This window comes from Prunus avium, chromosome 5 (genome assembly GCF_965620075.1).
Source record: "Prunus avium chromosome 5, drPruAviu1.hap1.1, whole genome shotgun sequence".
NCBI classification, from domain to species: domain Eukaryota; kingdom Viridiplantae; phylum Streptophyta; class Magnoliopsida; order Rosales; family Rosaceae; genus Prunus; species Prunus avium.
The window spans coordinates 28,032,405-28,050,472 of NC_142288.1; the positions used below are offsets into that span (position 1 = coordinate 28,032,405).

Genomic DNA, 18,068 nt, shown 5'->3' on the forward strand with positions numbered 1-18,068 from the left:
AAGACACCTAAATTATAATGAGCTTGCACCAGTTCATGCTTTCCAAGAAGGCAAAGTGCCTCATGCATGGCTTGCTCCTAGGGTTACTTGAAGCTTTGGTCATACACCAAGGCAAGGCAAGGAATGAGATACCAAATATGCATTCCCATTGCTTCTTTGCTCAGGTCACCCACCTATTGAGGACAAGCAGGACCAAAGCAAAAGCCTTTTTCATGGGCCTGTTTAGGCCCAAAAACTAAATTAAAACCAAACCAACAAACCCCACCAAGGAAGCAAAGCCGTGTTCAACAACTCCTTTATATACACTTGGCGGGTTAAATTTCAAGAAATAAAGTCTTGAGAGCATCAAATCAAAACCCGGTTTAAAACACGCCCGTTCTGTAACTGTCCTGTCGGCGAAGATAGAAAATGGTGAGTCGGAGCGAAGACCGGTTCGAAATAGCGTTCTTCGACGTGGAGACGACGGTGCCGACCCGAACCGGCCAGGGGTTCACCATATTGGAGTTTGGGTCGATTCTGGTTTGCCCTAGGAAGCTGGTGGAGCTCGAGAGCTACTCCACCCTGGTGCGACCCGCCGACCTCTCCTCAATCTCCTCCTTGTCCGTGCGCTGTAACGGCATTACCAGAGACGCCGTCGTTTCATCCCCTACCTTTCAAGAGATCGCCGATACGGTCTACGACATTCTCCATGGTTTGCTCATTTCCTTTTTCCTTTCTTGCTAAGTCTCTAACTGTTAGTGTTTGGTTGCTGAGAAATTGAGGAAATTTTTTTTTATAAAAAAGTGAAATTTTTTATTCTTTTTCATAAATGAAGTGATATTCATGCTTTGTTTGGTTTGAATTGCGAGCAAGGTTTTTTTTATTTATAAATATGTTGAATTTGTTTTTGGTATGAAAGGAAGGAATCAGAATACAAAGAACGACTCAAGCAAGATTAGCTGAACTAAACTAAGCTCAATTAAAAAAAAAAAAAATTAAGGGGTGCTTTGGATTTTCATTTCTGTGGTTGTAGGTAGTGGAAAAGTTGAGATTCATTTTGGAATGATGACATCAAAACTTTTTAGTTGATATTTTATTTTGTTGAGGGATATTTTCTTTATGGTTGTTGTGTGTAGGACGTATATGGGCAGGTCACAACATACTGAGGTTTGATTGTGCTCGGATCCGGGAAGCGTTCGCACACATTGGTCGGCCTGCACCAGAACCCAAGGGTACAATTGATTCCTTGGCGTTGTTGACACAGCGCTTTGGAAGAAGAGCTGGTAACATGAAGGTACATTTTCTCTCCATCTCTCATATATAACATGTGTGTGTATATATGATAAATCTTATCAGTTAGATTTTGATTCAAATAAGTTTTTTAAATTCTTCAAAATCAATCTTTAAAGGACAAAATGAAATATGTAATTTTGAGGCAGAAAAGTTGTGCAGCTTCTAGATGTTGATCTATTTTGTTTGTGAATGTTGATACATACTTGGGACGTATTATTTTGCGCAGATGGCCACTCTTGCAACCTATTTTGGGCTTGGACAGCAGACACATAGGTATTTGTGCAAACATGCTTGTAATTTAGTTACTCGCTCTTGATTTCAATTTGTTTTTCTTGAACTAATGTTTTATCTAGTGATTTTTCAGGAGTTTGGATGATGTTCGTATGAATCTTGAAGTTTTGAAATACTGTGCAACCGTCTTATTCTTGGTAATAATGTTATTTTGAAAGGCATGAAGAATGAATTCATTATTAATATGGCATTAATATGTTCACACTTCTTATAGTTATCTTGAATTTCACTTGTTGGACCATTTGAAGGTAAACTCAAGAAAATATATCAATAGTAAAAAATTGACTATAAGTCTGATGTACTCACAGGAGTCTAGCCTCCCAGACATATTCACAGAGAACAGTTGGGTTTCTCCAAATGCTACCACAAGAAGTCGTAGTGATGGAAAATCATCTGCTGAGAAGAGGGGACAAATGAACATGAACACTTCCTCATCAATTAAGCATGAGGATGCTCAGGTGTCATCTTTTACAAATCAAAGAACAGGGGAGAATCATCCAATAGCATCTCTTAGGACTCAAAACGCAGAAGTCTCTAATCTGGTTGAATCTATCACAGCTCAACCAGATCCCTTTGACATGGGCCCACTCAGCATCGAAGTGCAGAAAGAGTTGAATCAGCCAGACACCACCATGGTAGAAGTACCTGTACCAGAGACTCCCAATAGTTCTTCCCCAGCTGCTGCATCTGAGAGTTGCAATAGCAGTGTGGGATTTTTACAGCCTGATGAAGTTTTTATTCCTTCTATCTGTGCTTCCCTTGCTCCGTTGTATCGTGGGAGTCAGAGGATAAAGTTATTACACAAAGAAGTCACTTTGCAGCTTTGCTGTAGGCATATGAAATTACGGTTTGGAATCAATACAAAGTTTTTTGATCATGCTGGACGGCCAAGATTGAATATTGTCGCCGATGCATCACCAAATTTATGTGAAGTTCTTGATGCATGTGATGGCATTGCACAGAAGTTGTCTGTGGATTCTGGAAGCAACTCCGAATGGAGACCTGTTGTGATCCGGAAAGAGGGCTTCTACAACTACCCTACAGTGAGATTGCAGTAAGTTATAGTCTTAGTCCTCGCTTTTATCCTCTCTCTCTCTCTCTCATAAGAAAACACGGTTTTTTTCTGCAGTTTATTGGCTATTGAGAAAGTTACATTTCATCCCAGTGTATCAAACTCTGTTGTATTATTTCTGGTTTTTTCTACAAAATAAACTGAGCCAAAGTTTTATAACCTTGCAAGTCATGACCTTTTTAGTAGTGTAGATGAAGAGTACTTCAAAATTTCCCTCCTTGAAGATTCGTCTGAACTGATTAGATATGTGATGCTTTCTATGTTTGTTTCTGCAGTATACAGACAGCAGTATGTGGGGATATTGCGATCTACGCCACAGAGATATATCAAAAAGAGCCTTCTGGCACTGAGCAGAGGCTAGTCTTCACTAAGATTGATGCTTCAGAACTTAGTACCTTGTTCAAAAAGGGGAGTTTTATGGATGCTTTCTTCTCCTTGGACCCATATGACTATCAGCAGAGTGCAGGCATTAGGTTGGTGGCAAAGAAATTGATTATTCATTCGAATTGATGGATGCATCACTGATTTATTCAATCAAGGGGGGCTGTTGCTTTGTTAATTAGATTGAAGTAGACTGACATATTCAGGAGAACAGTTTTTCATGTTCATGATCGAAAATGGAAAACAGGGAATACTGATAGTTGTGACTTGTAACTCCAAAATCTATGCTACCATACATATTCTTTAAATATGAATTTGAGGTTATGTAACAGTCACAAGGCCTTTCTTTATTATTCTACATTTTTTGTAACGGTGAACGGCTATGTCGGTCTTGACGATGTCGTTACAGCCAGTAAAATAAAGCAAAGTGCAATCTGTATATCATAAACTTATTAAAGTAGCCTACCCGAGTAAGTACATGACCAGAACTGAACCCAAGGAAAAGTAAATTGTATATGCTAAAGTAGTTGTCATATTTGGACTGCTAGAAGCTTTGGAAGAGCAGTGAATGACAAGCGGGTGTATGACCCCAAAAAAATACTTGCAGATGAGGAAATAGAAAGTGCCCCAACTATTACGTTTGGTCCTTCTGATGAATCTTGTGCTTGATTTTTTGTCCGTTCGGTAAAGGAAATGGGGTAGACATACTCGTAAGCTTCGAGGGTTTGTCAATTTCACATCCAATTTTGGAAGAAACAACCTTATCCCCACAATTAAGTTGTTAAGGATTTGTAAAATCAAGATGGGTTGAAAGGTGTCATCAAGTTTAAACTTGAGATTACTGGTTTGAAAATTGAGGTGCTTTTCCAAAGGGACCGTTGGTGGCATTACTACCTTTACATTCCTATTTGTGGATACGTAAAATCCCTTTTACACCCCCGGTCCCCGGAAACAACAATAGTTGGGGGGGTGTAAATTTGCAAAGTTTGCTGGAGATGCATGCAAGAGTCTAAACTACAAAGAGGGATGTTTCTCACACACGCTAGACACTACTAAGGTGTCATCAAGTTTAAACTTGAGATTACTGGTTTGAAAATCGAGGTGCTTTTCCAAAGGGACCCGTTGGTGGCATTACTACCTTTACATTCCTCTTTATGGATACGTAAAATCCCTTTTACACCCCCGGTCCCCCCGGAAACAACAATAGTTGGGGGGTGTAAATTTGCAAAGTTTGCTGGAGATGCATGTGCTTTTACATCTGAAACAGCGGGGTCCCGCAGGAGAAAAGAAGCTGGGGAGAGAAGCACAAAGCAAAGCTGGCGCGGAAAAAAATTCAAGAATTACTTAGCAAGCAAGCAAAGCCTTGTTCAACTCCTTTTATATACACTTTGCGGGTTAAATTTCAATGATTAAGTTAAGTCTTGAGAGCATCAAATCAAAACCCTTTTAACAGTTTCAACACAATCATTCTGTTTTTCATTACACAATCATCGTGTCGTGGAAGATAGAAATGTTAATTATGTAGTCAATTAATGTGTTAATTATGTAGTCAATTAATGTGTTGATTATGTAGTCAATTAATGTTTGGCACCTACTATGTTTGGCACCTACAATATTTGGGGGGCTTGACTAGGTTGGTTGCCTAACTAGGTTGGTTGCCTAACTTGGTTGGTTGCCTAACTTGGGGGGCTTAGGAACTTGTATATATATGTGTTGATTGTAAGTAATGTAAGACATAAGAAAGAATTCTAAAACCAGAAAATTATCTTCTCTCATTCTCACATTCTCATATTCTAGCTTATCTCTACACAAATCTCTACACTTTGTTTGGCATGGTATCAGAGCAATCGATTTTGGTTGCCTCTGCATAACCTTGTTTTACCTTGCTCTTACCTTGTTCTTGCCTTACCTTGCCTCTACTTAATCTTGCCCTTACTTCTTTGCTCCTATATTGTTCCAACACAAAATTTTTGTTGAGTTCCCTTTGTTGTTTTATCCTTCCGCTGCATATACTTATCCCTACGTAATTTTGTTTTTCCCTTATCCTTGCCATTGCTTTGCCTTTGCTTAAATCTTGTCCTTGCCTTGCTGTGCCTATGCATAACCTTATCTTCCATAACCTTGTCCCTACATAATTCAAACTTGTGTCCCTTTGGTTACTTTGTTCTGTTGTACCCCTATTGTGTTCTTTAAATCTTCCGCTACATTTACGTATCCATACTTTCACACAAGACCCGCAACATGGCACCCAAGGCTGCTTATGTCATGACTACCGGTGAGTCTCCATCTCCTGCCTTACTCTCCGACTCCAACCCCGACTCAGGTACACGCTCTACTACATGGATAATTGATACTGGTGCCACTGATCATATGACTTTTGACTCCACTGTTTTTTCCACCTTATCTCCTAAATCTCATTATCCTTACATCACTAGTGCCAATGGGGCTTCTTCTAATGTTGCTGGAGAAGGGACTATATCACTTTCCCCTAAATTATCTTTATCTCATACACTACTTGTCCCCTCTATTAAATGCAATTTGTTGTCTGTTGGGAAATTCCTTGACTCACATAATTGTTATGCCACATTCTATCCTTCTCATTGTAAGTTTCAGGACCTTACGACTCACGAGACGATTGGGCATGGTAAAAGGAGAGGGGGGTTGTATACCTTGACGGTCTCATCACCACCACGAGCTATCCATGTTCAAAACTCACGTGCTCAACAACAGATTTGGCTATGGCATCGTCGCTTAGGACATCCATCATTTGGCTACCTTCGACGACTGTTTCCATCTTTATTCCGAGGTTTAGTTGATTCTCAGTTTCAGTGTGAAACCTGTGTGTTGGCCAAGAGCCATCGCACTGTATTTCCATCAAGTGATAGTAAAACAGAATTTCCTTTTGAGTTGATTCACTCCGATGTTTGGGGCCCTGCTAAAGTCTCTTCTACTGGCAAGAGGTGGTTTGTTACATTTATAGATGACTGCACCCGCATGACATGGGTGTACTTGCTCACCCATAAAAGTGATGTTACTACCACAATCCGTGAATTCCATGCTATGATCACCACTCAGTTCCAAGCATCCATCAAAGTGTTCCGGTCCGACAATGGTGGGGAGTATGTAAATGGTGCCTTGGCTCAATTCTTCAAGGACCAAGGCATCATCCATCAAACCTCCACACCCTTCACTCCACAACAAAATGGTGTCGCCGAACGGAAGAATCGCCAATTACTTGAAGTTGCCCGTGCCTACATGCTTGATAAATCTGTTCCTCACCACTTATGGGGTCATGCTCTTCTCTCTGCAGTCTATGTGATTAATCGGGTACCTAGTAGCGTTTTGAATTTCCAAACTCCACTAAATACCTTGGCTCATCACATCTCTCTTCCTACCATCCTCAAGTTGCCTCCTCGTGTGTTCGGTTGTGTTGTTTATGCTCATGTTCCTTCTCATCAACGGAGTAAGCTGGATCCATGTGCCCTCCGATGTGTGTTCGTTGGATATGGCTTGAATAAAAAAGGATACAAGTGTTACCATCCTCCTACTCAAAAACTCTTTGTCACTATGGATACCACTTTTCATGAAGATTTGGCTTACTTTATGGTTTCCAAGACCCCTTCTCTTCAGGGGGAGAGGGGGAGTGAAGAGAAGGACTTGTCATTTGAAGAGAAGATCGAAACAAATGCTGAAAAAAACGTTGAAGATTCTCACGAAGTGCCCCAGGCGACCGGTCGTGACCCATTGACAACCAGTCACAAAGTACCCCATGCAACCGGTCGTGAAGAATCTAGTGACCGGTCGTTTTTTCATAGAGTTGAAAATTCTGAAGAAAATCATGATTTGTTCAGTCCTGACCTCAGTGAAGACCTTGAGACTATGGAACCAGAAGGTGATCCAGATGCCCCTGATGATCAACTACAAAATACAACCCCTCCTGCCCTGCCATCGCATCATTCGTCTAGTGATGAAGAAGTACTTGAGGTAATCACTGAACCACCTAATGTTGCACCATATACACTTCCACCTAGATCCACTAGGGGAAAACCTAAACCTCAATATTGCCCTGACCTTAATGCTAAATCTAAATATCCCATCAATAACCATGTGTCCACTCATAGATTGTCAAAGTCATATGCATCATTTGTCAATCAATTATCTACTGTATGTGTTCCAAGTAAGTGGCAGGATGCTGTGACAGATTCTAGATGGACTGAAGCAATGGAAATTGAAATGGAAGCTTTGAAAAAGAATTCTACATGGGAAATGGTTCCTTTACCACATGGGAAGAAACCAGTTGGATGTCGGTGGATATACACTGTTAAATACAAAGCTGATGGATCCATAGACCGATACAAAGCTCGATTAGTGGCCAAGGGATATACACAAACATATGGAATTGACTACCAGGAGACGTTTGCACCAGTTGCCAAAATCAATACTGTACGTGTTCTCATATCCTTGGCTGCAAATCTTGACTGGCCACTGCTGCAATATGATGTAAAAAATGCATTTCTTCATGGGGACTTACAAGAAGAAGTATATATGGATCCACCACCAGGGATTCCTATGACATCCGGTCCTAATACCGTATGCAAGCTAAGAAAATCTCTGTATGGGCTAAAGCAATCACCCAGAGCCTGGTTTGGGAGATTTACTGATTCCATGAAGCGATTTGGGTACACTCCGAGTAGCTCAGATCACACATTGTTCTTAAAGCGTCGTGGTGGAAAGCTTACGGCCCTGATCATCTATGTAGATGATATGGTGGTTACTGGTAATGACAATGAAGAGATGCAGAATCTACAGAAGCTCCTTGGAAGTGAATTTGAGATGAAGGAACTGGGTGAGTTACAATACTTTCTTGGCATTGAGGTTGCTAGATCTAAACATGGCATATTTCTATCCCAAAGAAAGTATGTGTTAGATTTGTTGACAGAAACAGGAATGCTGGATTGCAAGCCAGCTGACACACCTATTGAACAGAATCACAAATTGGGAATGTATCCAGATCAAGCTCCTACTGATAAAGAAAGGTATCAAAGGTTAGTTGGGCGATTGATTTATCTATCCCACACACGCCCTGACATAGCTTATGCTGTGAGTATGGTAAGCCAATTCATGCATCAACCAAGTGAAGCTCACATGAATGGAGTAATACGGATAATGCGATACTTGAAGACTGCCCCTGGAAAAGGATTGATGTTCTCCAAACATACACACATGGATCTTGAAGGATACACTGATGCTGATTGGGCAGGGTGTATCACGGATAGACGTTCAACTTCTGGATATTTTACATTTGTGGGTGGTAACTTAGTTACTTGGAGGAGTAAGAAACAAAGAGTTGTAGCAAGATCCAGTGCTGAAGCCGAGTTTAGAGGAATGGCTCAAGGAGTATGTGAATTGCTTTGGTTGCGGAGATTACTAAAGAATCTTGGCATTAAACAAGTGAATGCCACAAACCTATATTGTGACAATAAAGCTGCCATCGAGATAGCACATAATCCAGTACAACACGACCGTACTAAACATGTGGAAGTCGATCGACACTTCATCAAAGAAAAATTGGAAAAAAAGATGATTAAGTTTCCGTTCGTAAACTCAGAAAATCAACTGGCTGATATTCTGACAAAGGCAGTATCAAGTAGAGTTTTCAATGAGTCTATTGACAAGTTGGGCATGCGTGACATCTTTGCACCAACTTGAGGGGGAGTGTTAATTATGTAGTCAATTAATGTGTTAATTATGTAGTCAATTAATGTGTTGATTATGTAGTCAATTAATGTTTGGCACCTACTATGTTTGGCACCTACAATATTTGGGGGGCTTGACTAGGTTGGTTGCCTAACTAGGTTGGTTGCCTAACTTGGGGGGCTTAGGAACTTGTATATATATGTGTTGATTGTAAGTAATGTAAGACATAAGAAAGAATTCTAAAACCAGAAAATTATCTTCTCTCATTCTCACATTCTCATATTCTAGCTTATCTCTACACAAATCTCTACACTTTGTTTGGCAAGAAAGAAATGGTGAGGAGCGAAGACCGGTTCGAAATAGCTTTCTTCGACTTGGAGACAACAAAGCCGACCCCACCCGGCCAGGAGTGGATCATATTGGAGTTCGGGGCGATTCTGGTTTGCCCGAAGAAGCTGGTGGAGCTCGACAATTACTCCACCCTGGTCCGACCTGCCGACCTCTCAATCGCCTCCTTGCCCATGCGCAGCAATGGCATTAACAGAGACACCGTCGCTTCCTCCCCTACCTTTCAAGAGATTGCAGATGAGGTCTACGACATTCTCCACGGTTTGCTCCTTTCCTTTTACTTTTCTTGCCAAGTCTCTAACTGTTTGTGTTTGGTTGCTGAGAAATTGAGTACACTGAAAATTTGGATTCTTTTTATTGAAGTGATGATCATGCTTTGTTTTGTTTTGTTCTTTTGGTACAAAACTAAAGTTTCTCACATACAACATAGAGATTCGAAGCTGAGACCATTGGTCTGCAAGTCAATTCCAAATTTTACTCGGCTAGACCCATTGTCATAATCATGATTTGTTTGGTTTGAATTGCAAGCAAGGTCTTTTTATATATTATCTTACTATATTTGTTGAATTTGTTTCTAGACTAAACTAAGCTCAATCTATTTTCTTTAAGGGTTGCTTTGGATTTTCATTTCTGCAGTTGTAGGTGGTGGAAAATTTGGGATTCATTTTTCAATATGATGGCATGAAAACTCTTTTTTTTTTTGTATGTTTTTTTTTTGGTTAATTTGTTGAGGGATTTTTCTTTATGGTTGTTGTGTGTAGGACGTATATGGGCAGGTCACAATATACGGAGGTTTGATTGTGCTCTGATCCGGGAGGCTTTTGCACACATTGGTCGGCCTGCACCCGAACCCAAGGGTACTATTGATTCCTTGGCATTGTTGACACAGCGCTTTGGAAGGAGAGCTGGTGACATGAAGGTATTCAATTTGCTCTCCATCTCTCATATTATAACATATATGTGTGTAAATGTTATCTGTTAGATTTTGATTCAAATCAATCTTTAAAGGACAAGATGAAATATGTAATTTTGAGGTAGAAAAGTTGCGCAGCTTCTAGATGTTGATCTATTTTGTTTGTGAACGTTGATACATCATGAGACGTATGATTTTGTTGCAGATGAACACTCTTGCAAACTATTTTGAGCTTGGACAGCAGGAACACAGGTATTTGTGCAAACATACTTGGAATTGAGTTACTTGCTCTTGCCTTCAATTTGATTTGGTTTTCTTGAACTAATCTTATGTGATGATTTCTCAGGAGTTTGGCTGATGTTCGAATGAATCTTGAAGTTTTGAAATACTGTGCAACTGTCTTATTCTTGGTAATAATGTATTTTTGAAAGGCATAAAGAGCAATTCATTCTTGAATATTATTCTTAATGGGTGAAATGGGTCGTGTTGTGTCATTTGTTATTTTAACAGGTCGTATTTCGTGTCTTTTTTTTTTCTACCCGTTACGAACACGACAAAAATGACCCGTTTTCCAGGGCCTAGCTGAGGGTCTCACACGTGAAGGGGGTGTTAGCATGGTAGAACTTAGAATATAAAATACTAGCATGTCTAAAGCAGTACTTGGTTCGCATCCCTCAGAAGTTGGACCTTTTGAGGGTAAACTCAAGAAAATATATCAATAGCAAAAAAATTGACTATAGTCTGATCTGATGTACTCACAGTGTTAGTTGAAGGGAGAAGCGAGGCTTAGAGAATAGTTGTGTCTGCCGCGCAAATCTCACGGCCTGGAGTTCCGGGCCGAGGGGATTTGCGTTGACACGCGGTTTCCTGCTTTTGGGTGCGGTGTGGTGCGGTTGTGCGCGGGCGTGCCAGCACGGTCTACCGTGCGTCGAGATGTTGATGAGTGTAGGATGGATAAATGGTGCGCCTGTTTGAACTCGTCTTCTAATCAAACGATTGTAGCAGAGAGAGGAACTAGTCTCGGCTGTTAGGTTCACGGCCTGAACTACAAGGCCGTTGAGTGATGGTGTTTGTGGTGGGTTTTGGGCAGTGCTCCGGCGCGTCGCTCAGGGAGTGACGGTCGTATGATATATGGGGTGAGGGAACGAACAACAGAGATGGTGATCCGGCGCCTTGAAAATCAAGGGTCGTATGATATATTGATGAATGAATTTTCCTTACAGTCTAACACTACTCCTAGGAAAGCAAGTAAAGATATTGAAAGTGCATTACAAGAAAAAATAAGTTGCTCCGTGGGAGGCTTTGGTTTGGTGTTTGAATCTTTTGAATGTAGCTTGAGCCTTGTATTTATAAGAAGAGTTCCTGGAGGAGTAATCGAGGCTGAAAATCTGCATGGTGGAGCCTGATTAGAGCAAATGGGTAGTCCAATCGACATTTGGGATCGTGAAGTATAGTGGTGTGACCCCATAAATCCCGGTGAATCTCGGCCGCCGCTCTTGATCGTGGGTTCTGAGCTTCTGGCCGTGGAGACGCATTTATTGCTCTGATAGTTGGTGACCTTTTCTCTCAAGCTGCAAGGATTCTTGTGAGAATGTCTACGTCTAATCACTCTGTCTTCTGTCGCCAAAACCTGACTTCAGTCACTTCCCACCTTCCCTTGTGCATTAAATGCTTATTTGTGGCCAGTGGGTTTGCTGCATTAAACAGGCACTACTTCATTAAATGAAGCATGGGTCCCTGCTATCACGTGATGATCTGAATTTAATATTTCTGGCCGCGATTTTGCTCGGCCTCGGCCTCGGCTCGCAACCGAGGGCGAGATGAACATGCCTTAGCGTTTTTCTTTTGTCTTCAGGAAGGCAAAGTACCTTGGCGAAACGCTGCGTTTCAGTTTTACGAGCAAGTGTCAGGGCCGAGAAAAGGGGCTCATTCGGCCAGTTCATGGTCGTGATTTATTAGGCACAAACAAGTTGATTTATTTAGGACAATATTCTTTATGTGGAATAGAAAGCTTTTTTGAAAGGGTAACAAGATAATTTTATTTTATTGATTGAAATAAGAAGGGTACAAGGCTTTAGAATTGGTTGGATACAAGGGTTGGCTAAAGGGAGGAGTTAGGCAGCTGTAGATTTCAAGTTTTCCTTGAATAAATGCATATGTGCTGCTAATAGCTATATATAGGAGTGCTATGTCGGCAGCATACTTTGGAAAAGTTGGTTTGATTTTTCCAAAGTTGTTTTTAGCCACAATTTTTTACATGATTCTAGATTTATCTAGTTATAGTTAATAGATATTTCTAACTTCTACTTTCTCTCAATCTTTCTTGATAGATTATTCAAGATATTTCTATATTATTCTAGTACAAATGTGTATTACTTTTTAACACTCCTCCTTAATGCACATTTGTGTTACTCTGAGCATGCTTCGTAGCAGTTCAAATTTTGGTCTTGGAAGTGCTTTAGTGAAGATGTTTGCAATCTGCTCTTCTGTCTTGCAGTACTTGAGCTCAACTTCTTTGTTTGCTGAGACTTCTCGTAAGAAGTGATGCTTGATGGCAATATGCTTTGTCCTGCTGTGGAATACTGGATTCTTCGTCATTGCTATAGCAGACTTGTTGGCGCAAAGTATTCAGTAGCTTCTGTTTGGTACTCTCCCATATCTTTAAATATTCTTCTGATCCAAATAGCTTGGCATGCTGAACTTGCTGTTGCTACGTACTCGGCTTCTGCTGATGATTGAGCCACAGTCTCTTGTTTCTTTGATGACCATGAAAATATTCCTGATCCAATTGTAAATGCATAGCCTGATGTGCTTTTCATGCCATCCACTGATCCAGCCCAATCACTGTCTGTGTAGCCAAATAGTCTTGGATCTGTAGTAGGCTTATACCATATGCCATAGTCAATTGTGCCTTGCAAGTATCTTAATATTCTTTTTGCTGCTCCATAGTGTATTTGACTTGGATTTTGCATAAATCTTGATAGTAGGCTTGTCGCGTACATGATGTCAGGTCTTGTTGTTGTTAGGTATAGTAAGCTCCCAAATGAGACTTCTATAAACGGATTCATTAGCTTTTCTTGATCCATCTTCCTTTCTGAATTTCTCATTGGTGATAAGTGGAGTAGCTACAGTCTTGCACCCGTACATTTTGAACTTTTTCAAAATATTTTCAGTGTACTTTTTCTGGCATATGAAGATTCCATCTTTTTCTTGGTTTATTTCGATGCCCAAAAAATAGTGCATCAACCCAAGGTCACTCATCTCAAATGTTTTCATCATATCTTTTTTGAACTCTTGAATTATTTCTTCATTGTTTCCAGTGTAGATTAGGTCATCCACATATAGAGAGACGATCAAGATATCGGACTTACCTTGAGTTTTGGTGTAGAGAGTAGGCTTGCTTTTGCTCCTCCTGAAGCCTGCGTTGATGAAGTATTTGTCAATGCGGCTGTTCCATGCTCGTGGTGCTTGCTTGAGTCCGTACAAGGCTTTCTTTAGCTTGAGTGCTTTATCTTCTCCTCCTTGCTCAATAAATCCTTGTGGTTGCTCCACATATATTTCTTCTTCGAGCTCTCCGTTTAGAAATGCAGACTTTACGTCTAGCTGATAAATTCTCCATTTCTTTTGAGCTGCTAATGCTACCAGTGCTCTTATAGTATCAAGTCTTGCAACTGGTGCAAATGTCTCGTTATAATCTACGCCCAGCTGCTGCGAGTAGCCTTTAGCTACTAGCCTTGCTTTATGCTTTTGTATCGATCCATCAGGATTAAATTTGGTCTTATAGACCCATTTAACCCCAATGATCTCTTTGTCTTGTGGGCGATCAACGAGTTCCCATGTTTCGTTTTTCTCAATTGTTTTAATTTCTTCTTCCATAGCTTTTCTCCAGATTTCTTCTTTTACTGCAACTTCAAAACTTTCTGGTTCTATAGTTATGAAGTTGCAAGTTTCATATATGTCTTGGAGTGATCTAATTCTTTGTTCTGGTTCTGGAGAGCCTTCATGATGTATGGATGGAGGAGTTGTGGGTGGTGGAGTCGTACCTGGAGTTTCTTCAATTTCCTCTCTGCACGGTTTTGTTATAGTAACACTTTTCTTTTCAACTTTTTCTTCCTCCCAATTCCATGATGCCGATTCATCGAACTCAACATCTCGGCTTATCATGAACTTCTTCGTTTTGGGATTGTAGACTCTATAGCCTTTAGATTGGGAACTGTATCCCAGGAATATGCCAACTTCAGATTTTTCTTCTAGTTTGTGTCTTTTCTCCTTAGGAATGTGCACATACCAAATGCATCCAAATACTTTGAGATGCTTTGCTGATGGCTTTATATTGCTCCAAGCTACAATAGGAGTCTTATTTTGTAAAGCTTTTGTTGGGCATCTATTTAGCAAGTATACTGCTGTATACACAGCTTCTGCCCAGAATGTGTTTGGCAAGCCTTTTTCAAATATCATGGATCTTGCCATCTCCATGATAGTTCTATTTTTTCTTTTTGAGACTCCATTTTGTTTAGGAGCATAGCCAACTGTTAGTTGATGCTCTACTCCTTCATCTTCACAAAATTTGTTGAATTCTTTAGAGGTATTTTCTTTTCCTCTATCACTTCTTAGAACTTTAATATAGTGGCCACTCTGTTTTTCAACATGGGTTTTGAATTTTTTGAAGATATTAAATACTTCTGATCTTTCTCGCAGAAAATAAACCCACGTCATTCTAGTATAGTCATCTATGAACAGGATAAAATACCTGTTATTATCAAGAGATGGAGTCCTCATGGGTCCACAAACGTCTGTGTGAACAAGTTCCAACAAGGCCTTAGCTCTCCAAGCCTTTCCAGATGGAAATGCTTGTCGATGTTGTTTGCCAAGTTGGCAACTTTCACAGACATCATGGATCTCTTTTATGTTTGGAAAATCTCTCATCATATTCTTTTGATAAAGAGTTTTTAGTGCATAAAAATTAAAGTGGCCAAATCTTTTATGCCATAACCATGAATCTTCTACTTCTGCTTTCATGGCTGTGGCTTTTACAAATTGCCAGTGGATAGGAAAATTTCTATTTTCCATCCTTACTTTTGTTATTATGTTATTTTTATTTCTTTTATCGAATATTGTGCAGGAGTCTCCAGAAAAGTGCAGAGAGTATCCATTTTCAATCATTTGTCCAACACTTAATAAATTATGCTCCAGGCTAGGTACTAATAGAACATCTTTTATATATTTAGTTCCTTTATTAGTTTGGATAGAGATTGTACCTTTTCCTTTTGTCTCCACCAGTGTTCCATTTCCCAGCTTTACTTGGGATTTTACGGACTTGTCTATGTTGGAGAAGATGCTTTCATCTCCAGTCATGTGGTTACTACAGCCGCTGTCAATATACCATTTCTTGTTGGTTCCTTCTGGTATGGCTTGATGAGCATAAAACACATGCTCATTCTTCTCACTATTCTCTGAGTAATTGGCTTGATAGTTCTTGATCCGACAGTCTTTTTCTATGTGCCCAAATTTTTTACAATTTCGACATTTGGGCTTGCCACGGAACCAACAATATTTTTCTAGGTGGTTTGTGTTTTTACACACCCCGCAGGGAGGATAGATTTTTCTTTCCTTTATTTCTTTTTTATTTTCCCAATTCTTATTGGATTTATAATTTTCTCTTCTAGAACTTTCTCCAAATTTCCTTTCCCCTTCTTTAGTTTTTTGAGACCTTAAATTTAGTTTTGACTTAAAGGCACTTTCAACTGAATTTTCATTTCGCCTACTCAGTCTTTTCTCATAAGCTTCAAGAGAGCCCATTAGTTCTGTCACTGACAGACTAGTTAAATCTTTTGTCTGTTCAATGGCAGTAACTATCGGATCATACTTATCAGGAAGACTTATAAGTATTTTTTTCTACAATTCTTGAATCATTAATATTTTCTCCATAGGCTCTCAATTGATTGATTATTATTTTTATTTTAGCATAATAGTCTTGTGTGGTCTCAGAATCCTTCATTTTAATGTTTTCAAACTCTCTTCTCAAAGTTTGTAGTTTAACAGCACGTACCTTGGCATTGCCTTGAAATTCCTCCTTTAAGGTATTCCATGCTTCCCTTGCAGTTGTGGCTCCCATGATCCTTGGAAAAATCGTATCATGCAAGGCTTGTTGCAGGGCATATAAGGCCTTTGCATCTTTTTGTTGATCCTTCTTCAGTTGCCTCAACTGTTCCACCGTTGGATTTTCTGGATTATTGAAGCCACTATCAACTATGTCCCATAAATCCTGAGACATAAAATAGGTTTTCATTTTAATACTCCAGAAGTCATAGTTTTCTCCTGTGAAAATAGGAAGAGGGTCAGAGTTTTGGCTAGTGGTAGACATGATGGAGGACTAGAGTGAACCAACGCCCGAGGTTGATCGGAACAAGCTCTGATACCACTGTTAGTTGAAGGGAGAAGCGAGGCTTAGAGAATAGTTGATTTATTTAGGACAATATTCTTTATGTGGAATAGAAAGCTTTTTTGAAAGGGTAACAAGATAATTTTATTTTATTGATTGAAATAAGAAGGGTACAAGGCTTTAGAATTGGTTGGATACAAGGGTTGGCTAAAGGGAGGAGTTAGGCAGCTGTAGATTTCAAGTTTTCCTTGAATAAATACATATGTGCTGCTAATAGCTATATATAGGAGTGCTATGTTGGCAGCATACTTTGGAAAAGTTGGTTTGACTTTTCCAAAGTTGTTTTTAGCCACAATTTTTTACATGATTCTAGATTTATCTAGTTATAGTTAATAGATATTTCTAACTTCTACTTTCTCTCAATCTTTCTTGATTTTTCTAGATTATTCAAGATATTTCTATATTATTCTAGTACAAATGTGTATTACTTTTTAACACACAGGAATCAAGCCTCCCGGACATGTTGACAGAGAATGATCCCATGACATCTCTTAGTACTCAAAACGCAGGACTAGATCCCTTGCACATGGGCCCACTCAGCAATGAAATGCAGGAAGAGTTGAATCAGCCGGACCCCGCTGTGGGATTTTTAGAGCTTGATCAAGTTTTTATTCCTTCTATCTATGCTTCCCTTGTCCCGTGGTATCGTGGAAGTCATAGGATTAAGTTACTACACGATCTGCAGCTTTGCTGTAGCCATATGAAAATACGGTTTGGAATCAATATCAATTCAGGGTTTTTTGATTATGCTGGACGGCCAAAGTTGAATATTATCGCAGACGCTTCACCAAATTTATGTGAAGTTCTTGATGCATGTGATGACATTGCAAGTAAGTTGTCTGTGGATTCTGGAAGCAATTCCGAATGGTGGCCTGTTGTGATCCGGCAACACGACTACCCCACAGTGAGATTGCAGTAAGTTTTATTAGAATCCTGTCATATTTTCACTCCTTGAACATTCATCAGATTAGATATGTAATATTTTCTATGTTTAATTTGTTTCGTTTCTTCAGTATACCAGTATGTGGGGATATTAGGATCTACGCCACAGGGATATATAAAAAAGAGCCTTCTGGCACTGAGCAGAGGCTAGGCTTCACTAAGTTTGATGCTTCAGAACTTAGTACCTTGTTCAAACCGGGGAGTTTTATCGATGCATTCTTCTCCTTGGATCCATATGACTATCAGCAGAATGCAGGCATTAGGTTGGTGGCAAAGAAATTGGTTATTCATTCGAATTGACGGATGAATTTGTATCGCTGATTTATTCTATGCTACCATACATGTTCTTTAAATATGTAATCTGATCAACTCATGTTATTAGTATAAAGTGATTATTACTTTAAGCAATTTGAAACCTGTGTGGAATGCGGAAAAGAAGTTGAAGATGGAGAGAAATGACGATATATATGTACTGAATATATTTGTGCATGTAGTGATGGACCTACTGAATATATGAGATGGCCCCCTGCATGCAGCCCCTGCTGCTGATGTTTGAAACCTGCCAAGCATGTGGCTGATATTTTATTCTTTTGATGAATCTTGTGCTTGATTTTGTTCTCGTTCGGTAAAGGATGTGATGGATGATAGCAAAAATGAAATGAGGTAGACATACTCGTAAGCTTGGAGCGTTGGTCAATTTCACTTCCAAT

At 39.7% G+C, this 18,068-nt stretch overlaps 2 protein-coding genes across 2 annotated transcripts; both read left to right on the forward strand.

Moving 5' to 3' along the window:
- The first annotated feature begins 85 nt into the window (after positions 1-85).
- Positions 86-3,369, forward strand: LOC110762310 (protein NEN1). The gene is made up of 6 exons (XM_021964912.2): positions 86-691; positions 1,116-1,273; positions 1,499-1,545; positions 1,637-1,700; positions 1,872-2,617; positions 2,911-3,369. Exons 1-6 carry the CDS (start codon positions 409-411, stop codon positions 3,143-3,145), a joined length of 1,533 nt encoding a protein of 510 aa, XP_021820604.2. The 5' UTR covers positions 86-408; the 3' UTR covers positions 3,146-3,369.
- Positions 3,370-4,309: 940 nt separating this feature from the next.
- LOC110762301 (protein NEN1-like) lies at positions 4,310-17,916 on the forward strand. The gene is made up of 7 exons (XM_088252873.1): positions 4,310-4,528; positions 9,044-9,322; positions 9,823-9,980; positions 10,180-10,226; positions 10,321-10,384; positions 16,859-17,331; positions 17,430-17,916. Exons 2-7 carry the CDS (start codon positions 9,046-9,048, stop codon positions 17,656-17,658), a joined length of 1,248 nt encoding a protein of 415 aa, XP_088108999.1. The 5' UTR covers positions 4,310-4,528; positions 9,044-9,045; the 3' UTR covers positions 17,659-17,916.
- Positions 17,917-18,068: the final 152 nt, after the last annotated feature.